The 17,228-nt window shown below is 48.3% G+C and overlaps 1 protein-coding gene and 1 long non-coding RNA gene across 10 annotated transcripts in view; one reads left to right on the top strand and one right to left on the bottom strand.

Moving 5' to 3' along the window:
* Positions 1–17,228, bottom strand: part of PTPN4 (protein tyrosine phosphatase non-receptor type 4) — a 227,403-nt gene that overhangs the window by 45,794 nt on the left and 164,381 nt on the right. For 8 of the 9 annotated variants that reach the window (XM_037912711.2, XM_037912716.2, XM_037912710.2 and 5 more), the window contains 2 exons: positions 7,353–7,487; positions 4,617–4,775 (listed from right to left, as the gene is read on the bottom strand). In XM_037912711.2, the coding sequence (XP_037768639.1) occupies positions 4,617–4,775; positions 7,353–7,487 (294 nt within the window). The remainder of the gene's footprint in view (positions 1–4,616; positions 4,776–7,352; positions 7,488–17,228) is intronic. The other variant, XM_043524927.1, reaches the window with a different exon arrangement.
* The window catches only part of LOC119567377, a 32,247-nt gene continuing 24,927 nt past the window's right edge, over positions 9,909–17,228 (top strand). Inside the window, exon 1 of the long non-coding RNA XR_005227393.2 lies at positions 9,909–10,103. This is a non-coding gene — a long non-coding RNA (uncharacterized LOC119567377). The remainder of the gene's footprint in view (positions 10,104–17,228) is intronic.

Here is a 17,228-nt window from a genome sequence, read left to right as displayed (position 1 = left end):
CAACGCAGTGTCAACCTGTGGAACTCCTTGCCAGAGGATGTTGTGAAGGCCAAGACTATAACAGGGTTGAAAAAAGAACTCGATAAATTCATGGAGGATATGTCCATCAATGGCTATTAGCCAGGATGGGCAGGGATGGTGTCCCTAGCCTCTGTTTGCCAGAAACTGGGAATGGGACACAGGGGATGGATCACTTTACGATTACCTGTTCTGTTCATTCCCTGTGGGGCACCTGGCATTGGCCACTGTCAGAAGATAGGATCCTGGGCTACATGGACCTTTAGTCTGACCCAGTATGGCCATTCTTATGTTCTTTTAAAAATTAATTTAGTTTTAATTTAAAAATTATTTTAATTATCTTACAAAATTACAAATCAGAAACATCACAACGTACTGTGAAATAGCAAGAGGAATATGAGAACAAACAGCAATATTTAATATTTGCTATGGTCTCAATAAATGTCAGTTATTCAGAGTGCTTCAGTATGAACACCTTTCTACAACAGATACTTTCCTTTATTTGCTGTTGAGGATCACATGTCAAAAGGAAAAGTTGCCAGAATGTTAAATGCAGGATTTGAAAGTTTATTATCCAGATTATAGGAAACACCTGTAATTTGTGCTGATAGCCCAGTTGTGTCTGCAATAAAGTAAGCTAGATCAAAGCTTCATTGACCCTAAATACTACAGGAATCAGGGTATACTTTAGTCTCTAGCTTTGGAACTAGATTTAATTTTATTTAAAAACTTTTCAGCACTTACATGCACTGAGATGCATCTTATTTACAGACTTTTCACTCCTGGTAAAAGAGTCAACCTAAATGAGTTCAGTGATCTCAATATCTGTTATTGGAAATATTCCATCATAAAAGTGATCAGAACAATTCAGCAAACCCACTAGTTTTATTTGCTTAAAACAGCACACTAAAGAATAAACTTTTCTGGCAGTGAAAAGTGTACTCTGCAAATTAAAATGAACTGAATCCATAAGTAATGCAAGGCATCTCCTCTAGAATACTGCAGATATAAACAGGCTTAATGCTACAAGGGTCCTGAGAGGTATAGTTCTCTTAGTTCCCTAACTTTAAGCTCTCACAGTTTACAGTCCAAAGAACTTTTTATTTTAAACATAAAAAGCTCATTTGTATTGTATATACACCCTGTATTTAACGCATAGAAGTGCTCTGCCACATGTTACCCGGACATTAATTTGGTGCTAAGTAGTTTAAAGTTAACTTTCTGTCCACAGATTTTTTTTTAAACGATGATCTCTATCCTTTTATCATTATCAAATCCAGAATCAGTAACATTTTGACACTTCAAAGAAACAAGGAGGTAAAATTTTCAAAAGCGCATAAATGACTCAGGAGCCTAGGTTCTATCTTTAAAAGTGACGTATGTCACTCAGGTGACAAACTACATGTTTTAAAATGGGACTTATGCCATGTCTTCACTACAATTTGTGTGGGCAAAACTTATGTCGCGCAGGGATGTGAAAAACCACCCTCCTGAGCAACGTAAGTTTCGCCGGCATAAGTTGTAGTGTACACATTGCTATGTCAGCAGGAGAGCTCATGGAAGCGGTTTTATTATGTTGATGGAAGAGCTCTCTCCCATCGGCATAAAGCGGCTACACGAGTGATTTTACAGTGGCGCAACTGCAATGGTACAGCTGTGCCGCTGAAAGCTTGCTAAGGTGTCTAAGGCCATGTCTACATAAGTCGCTGTGTCGTAGGTATATTATATATTTGACTATGTCCCAGCTTTGCACATCCCATTCAGACAAAATTCAGTCTTTGTCTAGTAGTAGCTTTTCTGCTTCTCTCAAACACATCTTTCCACTTTCTTCCATGCCACATTTTATACAAGGAACATCCATGCCTGAACTGATCTGCAAAGCCACGACCCTTTCCTAGAAGGCTTTTCAAGACTCACTTCTGTGGTGACGCTTGCAAGAAATCAGCTATTTAACAAATAGAGTAAGGGGTAGTTTGAGAAAGCTAGTAATCACATTACTACCAAGACAAAAATATAGAGCAAATATGTATATTTATATAAAAAGTTGTTAATATTACATTGTGGCACTCTTGACCACTTTTTGTACGCTGCTCTTCATCTTACATTACAAACTCTTTGGAGCAGGAACCACATCTCCCTCTGTACAGCACCTACCACAATAGAACCCTCATAGGCCACTACCATAATATGAATATCACACAGCAACAACAGACATTAAAATGTCACTGTCTGAAGTCAGATACCTTTGAAGTCAGGTTCTGGCAGGATTAAAAATGGGAGTTTTATATTATTAGGAAGAAGAGATTGCCAATACTTATTCTAACACTTTGCATAATGACAGGTTTCAGAGTAACAGCTGTGTTAGTCTGTATTCGCAAAAAGAAAAGGAGTACTTGTGGCACCTTAGAGACTAAGGAATTTATTTGAGCATGATCTTTCGTGAGCTACAGCTCACTTCATCGGATGCATACTGTGGAAACTGCAGAAGACATTATATACACAGAGACCATGAAACAATACCTCCTCCCACCCCACTCTCCTGCTGGTAATAGCTTATCTAAAGTGATCATCAAGTTGGGCCATTTCCAGCACAAATCCAGGTTTTCTCACCCTCCGCCCTCCCCCCCCACAAACTCACTCTCCTGCTGGTAATAGCCCATCCAAAGTGACCACTCTCTTCACAATGTGTATGATAATCAAGGTGGGCAATTTCCTGCACAAATCCAGGTTCTCTCACCCCCTCACCCCCCTCCAAAAACCACACACACAAACTCACTCTCCTGCTGGTAATAGCCTATCCAAAGTGACCACTCTCCCTACAATGTGCATGATAATCAAGATGGGCCATTTCCAGCACAAATCCAGGTTTTCTCACCCCCCGCCCCGTACACACACAAACTCACTCTCCTGCTCGTAATAGCTCATCCAAAGTGACCACTCTCCCTACAATGTGCATGATAATCAAGGTGGGCCATTTCCAGCACAAATCCAGGTTTTCTCACCCCCTGTGGGGGGAGGGGCGGGAGGTGGGGAGAAAACCTGGATTTGTGCTGGAAATGGCCCAACTTGATGATCACTTTAGATAAGCTATTACCAGCAGGAGAGTGGGGTGGGAGGAGGTATTGTTTCATGGTCTCTGTGTATATAATGTCTTCTGCAGTTTCCACAGTATGCATCCGATGAAGTGAGCTGTAGCTCACGAAAGCTCATGCTCAAATAAATTGGTTAGTCTCTAAGGTGCCACAAGTACTCCTTTTCTTTATTCTAACAGTGTAAAGGCAAGATATATCAGCTATTAAAGTTGTGAGAATTTTGTGTCTTATAAATGCTTTATGAGGTCACTATAAGAGGTGTTTTACATTTATTACTTTTAATTTCTCTCTCCAAAACAGCCCTGAACAGTTGGGCTGCTAGTAAGTAAGGTTCCAGGCAAAGAGATACAACAGAAAGTCCACATACAACTTCTTAAACACTGTCTAAAAACAAAAAAAATCCTAAAGCAGATTTTCTGAGACACCTAAGGCATAGATAAAATACATGACGGTGTGTTATAAATGTTTTACAGGTTTCTCTTGGAGATAATCTGCACAATTTGCTTGTTTACTGACTCATCCCAAAATTATGACGACAATTATTTTATACCACATCAAGTGTTCAATTTATCTACATAGAAATAGATTTGGTGGTGATACGAGAGAGAGAAATAGCATTTATTACGCACCTTCTACCATTTTATTTGCACTCTGCCCATTAATCCAGTTCCATCAAAATTTCTAACATTTGAAACCTATGAACAACTTCAAACAACCACTTCTTTGTTTTAAAATAAACATGTAAATTTTTCCTATTTTCCCAAAATACAGAATTCCCCACCAAAAATAGCCTTTGGGCCCCAGCATGAATGATAACTAGTTCTGCTCAGTGACAGGTAATTTGTGACCATGAAAAACTAGAAAAATGTGCCTTATACCAGTGAAAATGGAAGGTTCCTGTGACACTTATCTATAGGTAAATTACTGTGTGTCATTTTTCTGGTGTGTAATATATTAGTTTCCTTCTTCATCTGAGCTCTGTATAATTGGACTCACAGTAAAGTTGAGATTTAGGCACAGATAGCGAAAATTGCACCAATATTTTTTTTTTTTTTTTTAAATCTTTTAAATATGAGAGAGAGAATACAATTTTTGGCCCCTGAAAATAATGCAACATTTCCAAATCCATGCCACTAAAACCTTTACATCAGACCACAAAATCATGCATTCTTTCCTTTTTGCAAAAAATATCTTATATACACATACAGAATGATACTTGCATAACTCCACCAAGCCTATCTATAGGCACTGAATAAAATTAAGAAATGAGTAAAATCCTACTCCATTTTAATGGCTGAATTATGGGCACTTACTCTGGCAACTATCTTTTTACCAGATCTATATTAATGCCCCCTAAAAATAGTTATTTATAAATTAACGTTTTCTGGACCTGGGCTTTATTGATAAAGATTAAAGGGAACTAAATAAACTCTCAAAGGTAGGGACTATCTCTATCAGGGCCTCAATGTGCTATAGTAATAATATATTAATAATGGCTGAACTCACGGTGATGATTCCAGAATGATGCTATTAGCTTGGGTGGAGGATGGAGATCTGTGATTTGCAAAAACTTCACTTGGTGAGGTGTGAACTACATGGTCCACTAAATGTCCAACTGAAGATGGTCGTAAACGGGCTCCCTCTTGAGTAAATGCAGAATTGCGACTAAATAGGAAAAGAATAATTAAGCAGTTAGAAAATTCTCCAAGATTGATACTTTTAATCTGCACTGTCCTATAACTGTAAATGTACAATTTTAAAAAAATTATTTACTTTCCTTCTAAATGTAAGCATATATTCATATAGGTAATTTTACTGAAGAATTTTAAACAGTGAATTGTAATTCCATTAATTCATTTTCTCTCATTCATTTTTTTTTCATTTCCATTATTTCAAATTCTCAAAATCTTTCTATTATTTCAACAAATACTTAAATAATAACCAAATCAGAGATATTATGAAGAATGGCTTATTTATCAGTTCATAAAATGGGTAAAAAACCCTCTCTTGCCATAAATACTGAAGGTCATAAAACATGCCAGGAATACTTTAAAGAAAGGAGTTCTGCTTATAATAGCATGATCCAGTGGACAGACTGGCAGTCAAGAGGACCTGTGGTGAAATCCTGGCTCTACTGAAGTCAATGGAAGAACTCTAATTAACTTAAACAGGGCCAGGATTTCACCCCTGGATTCTATTCCTAACACAGTCACCAACCTTACTGTGTGACCCCATGACAGTCACACTTCAACTTCCTGCCTCAGTTGTCCCATCTGAAAAATGGGTCTTTTGATACTTACCTTCATTTTTCAGAGTAACAGCCGTGTTAGTCTGTATTCGCAAAAAGAAAAGGAGTACTTGTGGCACCTTAGAGACTAACCAATTTATTTGAGCATGAGCTTTCGTGAGCTACAGCTCACTTCATCGGATGCATACTGTGGAAACTGCAGAAGACATTATATACACAGAGACCATGAAACAATACCTCCTCCCACCCCACTCTCCTGCTGGTAATAGCTTATCTAAAGTGATCATCAAGTTGGGCCATTTCCAGCACAAATCCAGGTTTTCTCCCCCCCTCCCGCCCCTCCCCCCACAGGGGGTGAGAAAACCTGGATTTGTGCTGGAAATGGCCCACCTTGATTATCATGCACATTGTAGGGAGAGTGGTCACTTTGGATGAGCTATTACGAGCAGGAGAGTGAGTTTGTGTGTGTACGGGGGCGGGGGGGGGGGTGAGAAAACCTGGATTTGTGCTGGAAATGGCCCACCTTGATTATCATGCACATTGTAGGGAGAGTGGTCACTTTGGATAAGCTATTACCAGCAGGAGAGTGAGTTTGTGTGTGTGTGTGTGTTTTTGGGGAAAAGGGGGGGGGGTGAGAAAACCTGGATTTGTGCTGGAAATGGCCCATCTTGATTATCATGCACATTGTAGGGAGAGTGGTCACTTTGGATAGGCTATTACCAGCAGGAGAGTGAGTTTGTGTGTGTGGTTTTTGGAGGGGGGTGAGGGGGTGAGAGAACCTGGATTTGTGCAGGAAATTGCCCACCTTGATTATCATACACATTGTGAAGAGAGTGGTCACTTTGGATGGGCTATTACCAGCAGGAGAGTGAGTTTGTGGGGGGGGAGGGCGGAGGGTGAGAAAACCTGGATTTGTGCTGGAAATGGCCCAACTTGATGATCAATTTAGATAAGCTATTACCAGCAGGAGAGTGGGGTGGGAGGAGGTATTGTTTCATGGTCTCTGTGTATATAATGTCTTCTGCAGTTTCCACAGTATGCATCCGATGAAGTGAGCTGTAGCTCACGAAAACTCATGCTCAAATAAATTGGTTAGTCTCTAAGGTGCCACAAGTACACCTTCATTTTTGAATGCCTTAAGATCTATGGGTGAAAAGTGCTTTATAGAATCTAAGCATTATTAAGAAACCAATATTTTAAATGTAAAATGTTTCAGATATTTGCATAACACTCTTTGAAATAACTGTTCTAAAGACGAGAGACTCTCAATGAGAAATCACCGTTTATGCAATACAGAACTGGATAGCTCTCATTCAGCATCACTTTCAGCACACTTAAAGAACTGCTTTCCTATTTCGTAAAAAAAATCAAGAATGTTTTTCATTTATCGTAAACAGAAAACAAGAAAGCTTCATGATGTTTGAAAAATAAATTTTGCAGGGAACAAAAGAAATGCAGAAAAATAGGGAAATTAACCCACTGGCATTTTTTATAGCCTAGACCTGGAATACGTTTACAAGAGGTACTGTATTACTGAACCAAAAAGTTAAGTTCTAAAATGATTCCTGAATAAAATAATTATACAGCTGAAGGTTTTATTAATGTCATCTCTTCAAGCCATAATTATTATCTCACATGCTCTGTTCGCACTCTCAGATATATTCAGTATACTGCAATTATAATCCAGCTGTTAGCTGTCATGCAAGAAAAAGTCTGGGGAAACTCCTCAAACTCTTATGGTACTGAGTGCCAAATGTTACACTTTTTAAAGATTGGATGCTTTTGAGATGCATCTGGAATTATTATATACCAAAGAATGTCAGCAAAAATAAAATTTAGAACATTGAATTCCACATCAAGGGATGTTAAGAGCTAGTTTGTAAAAACTCCCTTGTGAAACAAACAACTTTATTTTGGTAATGAACAGGGATAACTGACAAATAAGAGGTGAACAGGCAATGACGACTGCAGAAAGGATACTCCACTCTACTTACTGATTTGGGGTTCCAGGTGGAGATCGTGATGGTAGGCTCTGTGTTTCTAACCTGTCATCAGACAATGAATTCCTACTCACTACCTCCCAGTCCATCCCACTCATCAATTTCCGTGCCAAGGGTTTACTTGGGGATCTAGAAGAATGAAGTAAATAATTGATCTGAAATTGTATCAGATAATTGCAAAATTACACAAATTACACAACAAAATTTTGGAAGTTCTCTCATAAAAATCCAAAGACCATGGGAGGTAGAAAGATAAAGTAAGACAGTGGCAGACTTAGAGTTAGTGGGGCCCTGTGTGCAGCTTCATTTCCGGGGCCCCTGTCAGGGACCCAGCCAATAAAAAGGAAGCCAGACCCATGTCCACCCCAGGCGTGGGTCCAGAGCTGGGTGTGGGCCACGGGGCGTCAGTCGGGACCATAGGTGCGGGAACTAGGGGTGCGAGCAGGAATCCGACAGAACTGCTGGACCCCTGGGCAAGGGGCTGGACTAGGGGCTAGCCTCCCCGAGCCAGACCTTCACTGCTGCTCGGGCTGCGCCGTCCGGAGCTCTGGAAGCAATTTAAAGGGCCTGGGGCTCCAGCTGCTGCAACTGCAGCAGCCAGGAGCCCTGGACCCTTTTAAATAGCCGGGCCCTGGGGCAGCTCCCCCTTCCCCCACCCCTCCGCCCCCATCGACGGCCCTGGGTGCCGGGGCGGGGGAAGGGAGGGAAGAGTGCTGCAGCACCCCCATGTTTTATGCAGGGCTCCACTGTGCTCCTAACAATATGTTTTAACGTTAAGTGGCGTGGGGCAGCAGCCAGGACCCCAGGCGTGGGGCAGCAGCGGAGCCTGCAGAGCCGTGGGTGCGGGGCGGCTGCCGGGACCTCGAGCGGCAGCAGAGCCCGCAGAGCCCTGCGTGCAGGGTGGCAGCAGAGGAGCCCGCAGAGCCCTGGGCGCGGGGCGGCAGCCGGGACTCTGGGTGGAGGGAGGCAGCAGAGCCGGCAGAGCCCTGGGCGCGGGGCGGCAGCTGGCAGAGCCCTGGGCGCGGGGCGGCAGCAGAGCCTGCAGAGCCCTGGGTGCAGGGTGGCAGCCGGGACCCCGGGCCGGGGGAGGCAGCAGAGCCGGCAGAGCCCTGGGCGCGGGGTGGCAGCCGGGACCCCGGGCCGGGGGAGGCAGCAGAGCCTGCAGAGCCCTGGGCGTGGGGCGGCAGTCAGGACCCCGGGCGGGGGGAGGCAGCAGAGCCTGCAGAGCCCTGGGTGCAGGGTGGCAGCCGGGACCCCAGGCGGGGGGAGGCAGCAGACCTGCAGAGCCCTGGGCGCGGGGTGGCAGCCGGGACCCCGGGCCAGGGGAGGCAGCAGAGCCCTGGGCGCGGGGTGGCAGCCGGGACCCCGGGCCGGGGGAGGCAGCAGAGCCTGCAGAGCCCTGGGCGCGGGGTGGCAGCCGGGACCCCGGGCCGGGGGAGGCAGCAGAGCCTGCAGAGCCCTGGGCGCGGGGTGGCAGCCGGGACCCCGGGCCGGGGGAGGCAGCAGAGCCTGCAGAGCCCTGGGCGCGGGGTGGCAGCCGGGACCCCGGGCCGGGGGAGGCAGCAGAGCCTGCAGAGCCCTGGGCGCGGGGCGGCAGCCGGGACTCTGGGTGGGGGGAGGCAGCAGAGCCGGCAGAGCCCTGGGCGCGGGGCGGCAGTCGGGACTCTGGGTGGGGGGAGGCAGCAGAGCCGGCAGAGCCCTGGGCGCGGGGCGGCAGTCGGGACCCCGGGCGGGGGGAGGCAGCAGAGCCGGCAGAGCCCTGGGCGCGGGGTGGCAGCCGGGACCCTGGGCGGGGGGAGGCAGCAGAGCCGGCAGAGCCCTGGGCGCGGGGTGGCAGCCGGGACCCCGGGCCGGGGGAGGCAGCAGAGCCGGCAGAGCCCTGGGCGCGGGGTGGCAGCCGGGACCCCGGGCCGGGGGAGGCAGCAGAGCCTGCAGAGCCCTGGGCGCGGGGTGGCAGCCGGGACCCCGGGCCGGGGGAGGCAGCAGAGCCTGCAGAGCCCTGGGCGCGGGGTGGCAGCCGGGACCCCGGGCCGGGGGAGGCAGCAGAGCCGGCAGAGCCCTGGGCACGGGGTGGCAGCCGGGACCCCGGGCCGGGGGAGGCAGCAGAGCCGGCAGAGCCCTGGGCGCGGGGTGGCAGCCGGGACCCCGGGCCGGGGGAGGCAGCAGAGCCTGCAGAGCCCTGGGCGCGGGGTGGCAGCCGGGACCCTGGGTGGGGGGAGGCAGCAGAGCCGGCAGAGCCCTGGGCGCGGGGTGGCAGCCGGGACCCTGGGCCAGGGGAGGCAGCAGAGCCGGCAGAGCCCTGGGCGCGGGGTGGCAGCCGGGACCCTGGGCCAGGGGAGGCAGCAGAGCCTGCAGAGCCCTGGGCGCGGGGCGGCAGTCGGGACCCTGGGTGGGGGGAGGCAGCAGAGCCGGCAGAGCCCTGGGAGCGGGGTGGCAGCCAGGACCCCGGGCGGGGGGAGGCAGCAGAGCCTGCAGAGCCCTGGGCGCGGGGTGGCAGCCGGGACCCCGGGCGGGGGGAGGCAGCAGAGCCGGCAGAGGCCTGGGTGCGGGGTGGCAGCAGCGAAACCTGCAGAGCCCGGGGCGGCAGCCTGGAACCTGGGCAGCAGCGGAGCCCCGCATAAAACGTGGGGATGCTGCAGCCCCCCTGCACTGCTAGTTCCCATGCTTATGTTTTGGGGCCCCCTGTGGTTGGGGCCCTGTGCTATGGCATGGCATGTTTCGGGGTAAATCCACTCCTGAAGTAAGGTAAGATTTCATGAGGAAAATATAAGCACTTTCAATATGGATTTATCATGCCTTATTTCCTGTTTTTACCACAGCAGGGAAAGATTCCCTTATGGTAATTATGACATTATTTAACATTTCTGTTATTTACGTTAGTAAAACAATTCGGATGACATACTAACTGGTATTAATAGGATTTGCTGAGATGCTTTTTATAGAACTAAATAAGGTATTAAAATTCAGTCTACATGTAATTAACACCAACACACCTTGCTTTCAAGCTAGTACAGTAAAAGGTCTTCAAAAATGAGCTTGGCATAAAAGTTAAAACTAAGAAAAAAATACTATTTTTGTCCAAAATAAAAATGAACTTAATTATGATGCTCTGAAAAAAGCTATAGAAAACTAATAGATGGAAATTACAAAAACAGAGTGAGATTTTACAAACTAAAAACAAAGAAGTTATATGAAATTTTGGATTAGAAGAACTTGATGCTTCATTGCAGCTAAGAATTTGAACATTTACCACACAGAGTTACAGGGACTGTTTCACATTCATTAGTGTGCTTAAACCATTCATTTTAAAAAGGAGACAGTGCATTCTAGTACTTAATGATATCAATAATTCTTTTATCTTTTCAAAACAATATTGCTCTAAACCACCTAATTTGTAGATACTAAACTTTGAAAACCTTCCTTAACACTTTATAGGCTGCAACAGATTAATACAACTCTCTCTAAAAGAAGAAAGCTCAGGGTTTTTTTAATCTAAAAACAGTATCACTCAAGAAAAAAAACTCACCTTATTTACTGTACTCAGGTTCGAATCTCTTGGAATACTACTCTCTGCTACCATCATAGACAACTGAAGTGTTTATCAGCAAAGTTTAGTTTCAAATATTTTATTTTAATAACAGTTCTAACCTCAGAGTCCCACCCACTTATGCTTGCTGCCTCCGTTTCCTGTTCTTTGGGGAAATTTCGAAGAAAAAGTTACCACACTGCAGCATGAGCTCTTCGATGCTGTGGCTTTTTGGTTTCTGACCTGAGTGCTAATTTTCAATACCTCTATGTCTAACTCTACACAATCTCTCCTAGATAACTTTTAGGTATAATCTGAAATATTTTAGCTATTGATTTAATTTTTCTTCTGCATCACTTTAATTACTGACATTATTCAAAATAACTTCTAATGACGGAAGGAGGTAAACCACCAAACCATTCTAAATGCTTGTATGGCCTTTGAAAGTTCAGTAGAATCCTGAATCTGGATGCCTCAGTGGATGAGTTTTCATCTCCATTAAAAGGAACAGCCATTTGTAGGGAGGCGGAGTGGCCTCCCTTTGGACTTGAGAGAGAGGGACCACTACCCTCCCACTGGTGGGCGGAGCCAGACCCAATCCCTCCCACCTCCCACCCCCTCGCCGGAAGTATCAGGGCGGGACAGGAAGTATAAAGAAACGGGCCTGAATCTCAGTTGGGTAGGAGCTACAGAAGGAGACAGACCTCTCCAGTCTGCTGCCGACCCTGGGGAGGAGTTGCCAGGACTGCCATCTAAAGACTGCTCTGCCCCACCCAAAGGGGCGAGAGCATCCGACTGTTACTGCTTGTTTGCCTCTGCTAGGCGGTTACAGAGCTATAGACTTCTTACAGCTCAGCCCCGCCAGCGAGACATGAGCCTGAGTGCTGCTGCCTGATACAGCAAGGTGGAGTGGCCTCCCTCCCCGCTTGAGAGCGAGGGACCACCACACCATTTAACACAGTTCACTAACTTTAAGATTTAATCCCACTGTCACTAAACAGATCCATGGAGCTGGGAGGAGGACAGTGTAGCCAACAGCCACATCTGCCGTTGCAGGGGCTAGGACACAACGATCGGTAAAGGTGTCAATGGAGGACCAAGTGGCCGCTCTACTAATATCCTGCCACGGGATGCTCTCAAGCAAAGCGGATGTGGTTGCATGAGCCTGTGTGGAGTGGGCTGTGACCCATGGAGGGGACGGGAGAACACCAGAGAGTGCATAGCAGTCAGTAATGCAGCGGGAGACCCAGTGGGAAAGATGTTGCGAGGAAAGAGCGTGGCCACGATGGCGATGAAGAGGCAAGGGGTGGCATGGAAGGCTCAGGCGTATTGGAGGTAAAAGACCAGTCCTTGGCGTACATCAAGAGAGAGTAGCATGCACTCCTTGTTGGAGGCATGTAGCTTAAGGTAGAAGATCGGTAAGTGTACACTCTGGTTGAGGTGAAATGAGGAGGCTACTTTGGGAAGGAATTTGGGGTGAAGGCATAGGGAGACCTTGTCATGGTGAAAGGTGGGTCTGCCATCACAGCTGCCAGTTTGCTGACGCATTGTGTGGAGGAGTTGGCAACCAAGGTCACCACCTTCAGAGAGGTGAGAAATGGAGCAAATCAACAGGGGTTCAAAGGGCGGCTTAGTGAGGGTGGAGAGAACAAGGTTGACGTTCCAGGAGGGGGTCGGTTTTTCCCACCGAGGGGAAAATGTTGAGGAGACCATGGAGGAAGAGGGCAGTAGGTGGATGCATGAAAATGGAGAACCCATCCACAGGTGGGAGGAAGGCACTGAGTGCCGCTAGGTATATTTGAACAGAGGAGTGAGCGAGGTCTGAGCGACAAAGATGGAGAAGGTAAACCAGGACCACCAAAATAAAAACAGAGGTTGTGGTACTGTGCTCAGGCACTGAAGCAGGGCCACTTTGCAAGGTAGCAAGCCCTGGTAAATGGGTGCCTACTGTGCATGAAGACGTCATGCACGGGGGCAGAACATGTGCAAGTTCCATCCAAATACCACGCCATGAGGTGAAGAGGGCTGGGATTGGGGTACCGGAGGCGGCTGTGGGCTTGAGTGAGGAAATCAGGGAGCAAGGGTAGTGGAACTGGAGAATCAGTGGAGAGATGAAGGTGGTCTGGAAACCAATACTAGCATGGCCAAGCATGGGCCACAAGGTGAACAGTCCCTCAATCCTGGTGGATTTTATGTAGGATCTGGGGAAGCAGGAGAATGGGCAGGAAGGCGTAAGAGAGCTCACTGGTCAAGAGAATGAGAAAGGCATCTCCCCGCGAACCGGGACCAAGGGCTCCCCTGGAGCAGAAGAGGAGTTTGTGGTTGGTCAATGTGGTGAACTCCCATCGAGGAGTGCCCCTCATGGAAGATGGAGCAGAGAACGAGATTGTGGAGTTCTCATTTCTGTTTTGCATGGAAGGAGTGACTGAGTGGGTCCGCAAGGGAGTTGTTCATCCCCAGGTGGTGTACCATATGGAGGGTGATGTTGTGCCGGAGGCACCAGTTCTAAAGGAGGATGGCCTCCGCACAGAGGAACTGGGATCGGGCTCCACCCTGCTTGTTGACATGTCCGACAATGTGGCAGCACTCATATAACACTTGGACATGGCCGTGGCAGAGAAGTGGCAGAAGGTCCGGCAAGCTAAGCAAATAGCACATGGTTCGAGAATGTTGATACGCATCCTCACCTCACGGTGTGACTAGAGGCCCTGGGCCATGGCACCATAGGCTCCCCAGCACACTAGTGAATACCCACTGTTTATCAGGGGGCAGGAAGGCTTGAAAGTCCGCAACTTTTGGGTAGAACAGGAAGTCCTATTTTGCCAGAATGCTCTGGTAACTGGCAATGCAGAATTGAAGGCCACGGAGGAATAGACCTTAAGGCCAATAAGGTTGAGCTTTTTTGCTGCCGAGTCTGGGTGCGTATGGGGAATGGAGATGTTGCTGGTGAGCACATCTGTGGCCACCTAGACTACCAAGGAGTTTGGAGGAGGGTGGGAGAATAGAAAGTCTGTACACTTAGCTGGAATGAAGTACCTATGCTCACCCGTTTTCTAGTGGGGGCGCAGGATGCTGGGGTGTGCCAAACTGCTTGTGCCAGTTGGAGAATGGCATAGTGTTGGGGCAAGGCAGTTCGGGAGGGCCCAGCAGGCAACAGAATGTCTAGGAACTGATCGTGGTGGTCCTGGACATCTTCCATGGGGAGACTGAGGGCCATCGCCATACGGCAGAGAAGGTCCTGTTATTGGGCATGGTCATCCAGAGGTGAGAGTGCAGGTGAGATGATGGCATCATCAGGAGACGAAGAAGCCCCAGTCGGGACAGAGGGAGCTACTGGAACCAATGGTACAGAGGGTGCTGGAAGACTGGAGGCTTCATGGGGATTCTCATAGACAGAAGGAGGGTCGGCAGAAGGTGAAGATGGTTGGTACTGTGGGCGTGAGGAGAGGCCACAGTGGCAGCACAGGTCCCAGGCAGACCAGTATGGCCAGCATAGGGGTTGCCCAGCATGGGCGGTACCCAAGGGTAGGCGAGCCATGAGATGGCTGCTGAGATACAGTGAGGCAGATAGGGTTGGCAGCAGGGATCCGGGCTGTAGGAGTGAGCTGGCGAGAAGGCTGTGTCCTGTTCAGAGGACCAGTCTGACTATAAAGATGGATCTGATAGAGGAGGGGCCGTCGGTGGAGATGTCAGCGTGGGGTGGAGCGAGGGAGGGCAATCCATAAGAAGGAGAAGGTCCGTGGTCGGAGATGGAGAGCCAAGGACGACTGGCTGTGTGGAATGCTGAGGAGAGCCAGAGAAGCGCAGCAGCAGTTCAGCTGTCGGTGTCGGGGGGAACAAGCGTCCTGGAGTGCGCAGGACCAGGTGGGACAGACCAGATGGTTCCGATGGTGTGGATGGCACTGGAGGTGATGGTGGCGGTACTGTCACCATGGCTGAGGGGCGGTGCCGGCATTCGACTTATACTCTGAACCAGGCTTCTGCAGAGTGGGAACCTCAGAGTTGACCTGCGACTTTTCACCCAACCTCATGAAGCTCAGGGAGGTAACACTGCATTTGGCGGCTGTCCTCATCGGGGATCTACCCTTGTGCCCATGAGTGTGCATCCAACTCATGGTGGTGCCGGTGCTGCTGATTCTGAGTGGGAAGGGCAGGGAAAAGCGCCCGCTGCTGGTGCTGGCAGTAGTTCTGACAGATCTACCGGTCCCGGATCTGAAGGGGCATGTGGCTGCATTGCTTCTTCCATGAGGAACATTCAGAGATGAAGCTCCAGAGCTTCTTGAGTCCAGGACGGAAAGTAGTGGCAGCTGGAGCAGCGAGCGGCAATGTGGGCTTTGTCCAAATAATAAAGGCAGTGTTGGTGCTCGATGCTTACAGAGAAGGAGTGAGGGCACAAACCACAGTACTTAAAGCCAGCTTGCCTGCGCATAGTACCCAGGCCAGAAGAGAGGGTCTGTAATAGAGCTGGACTCACCCGGCGGCGCCTCCTGCTGGTTGTCCTTGGGAATTAGGTCGTCAGCCTCTGGAGAGCCCTCTGCCGCCTGGTGATCCACCTTACCGCCGGCCCCAGTCCCTCCCAGGACCTGGTGCCTCCTCCCACTGGGGTGCTGCCCCCTGGCAGTAAACCCCAACAATCCCTGAGGGTCTCCCCTCCCCGGGGAACCCCCACCCACTATCCCCACCTCGCCTCAGTCTTGGCTACTGCCAGTCATCGCTTAGCCCCACTCCCCGGGGCAGACTGCAGTGTATCAGCCACTCATCACGGGCGAGGGGGTTCGGACCTGCTGCCTCTGTCTACCCATGGGCTGCCCCCTGGCAATCCTCATATCTAATAGGCCCTAACCTAGGCTTCACAGCCTGGGGGTTTCCAGGCCGGAGAGCCCCTGCTCCGAAGGCCTTTTCCCCTCAGCCCTGCCCCAATCTAGGTATTCCCTCAGGTCCCTGCAGCCAGGCCCTTCCCTCTCTGAATGCAGAGACACACTCTGGCTAAGCTTCAGCCAAGCAGCCCCTTTACAGGCCCAGCTGCAGCCTGACTGGGGCGTGGCCCAGCTGCAGCCATTCCCCCAATCAGCCTAGTCCAGGGCTGACTTTTAAGCCCTACAGGGCAGGAGCGGGTAACCACCCCACTACAGGGTCCCACAAAGGAGAAAATTCCAACAAGGAACACTTAACTATCTAAAATGGACAACTAACTACGACTATAAAATAAACTAACTATATACAAGGCAAAAAGAGGGAAAACAAAGTACTACTAATCAGGCTAGAAGCACAAGGAACAGGGGTTTCTACCCTGGCTATGCAATGGTAAGAGGGAACTAGAGCTGAAGTCATGGAAACGCCACATGGCCAATGCACGACGCATGTGCAGGTCAACACACACTATTATGAACAGTTCCAGCTCCTGGCGCACCGATGTTTGGACTCCACATAGGGACCAGCATGCAAAGAACAACAATCATTAGTATAAGGGAACCTATATATGTCAGCAGAATTGGAGATACTTTCCCAGATACACAAATTATACAACAGTGTGCTCAGACACCACAGTGATAGGCACAGTGTAAAATCCTAGACAGATGATTTAATCATAAATCTCAATTAGATGGATGGATGAGGTACTTGAATTGGATTTATGGAGATGGTACCCCTACAGACTGATGCCAGGGAATACGTCTGTGTGTGGGGCTCCTAGGTGCTGCCCACAATACAAATATTACCTTTCCTTTTGGGGCAAGCAACCTGTTTTGATGGTCTACCATCAAAGATTAATGAATCTGAATATTTCCCCAAGGGCTGTGCAGAAGAACAATGTTACATCAACAGATCACTCTATTCAGTTTGGGAGAACTTTCCAAATAATTTTGTTCTCATCTACTGATACTGTGACTCCTAGGAACCCTATTCCCCAGCTTCGTTCTCACAGGTCACTCTAGTTTTTGGATGTCCAGTGACAGATGTATCTGAGGGGAAAGATGGTTCTAATGTTGGTGGAAGGAATCTTATACCAAAGCTGAACAACTGCATCAAAGATGTTCTGAATAGTTATGCCATACCTGCGTGAAGGTAAAGAAACAATATCCACAACGTATCTGTTACAGGTGGTAGATGGCCTGGTTAATTCAATTGTTGCCTCTAGGTAGCTTAATCAAGTTGCTGTTTAAAGGAAATTTCTCATGATTTTACCAATAATTTTTTTTTGGTTTCTGACTCAGATATAGTCATCCATGAGGAAAAAAGTATATCCTAGGAACAAATGGCTACATCTCCAATCTTAGTACTAGAGGTATTGGGAAAGCTTCATTCCATAATCTGTATTTTGGACCCATGTTCTGCTTGGCAGGTGA

This window comes from Chelonia mydas, chromosome 11, assembly GCF_015237465.2.
Source record: "Chelonia mydas isolate rCheMyd1 chromosome 11, rCheMyd1.pri.v2, whole genome shotgun sequence".
Taxonomy (NCBI): Eukaryota; Metazoa; Chordata; order Testudines; family Cheloniidae; genus Chelonia; species Chelonia mydas.
The sequence above is the reverse complement of the archived record's forward strand: the minus strand, read 5'-3'. Positions and strand labels throughout refer to the sequence as shown.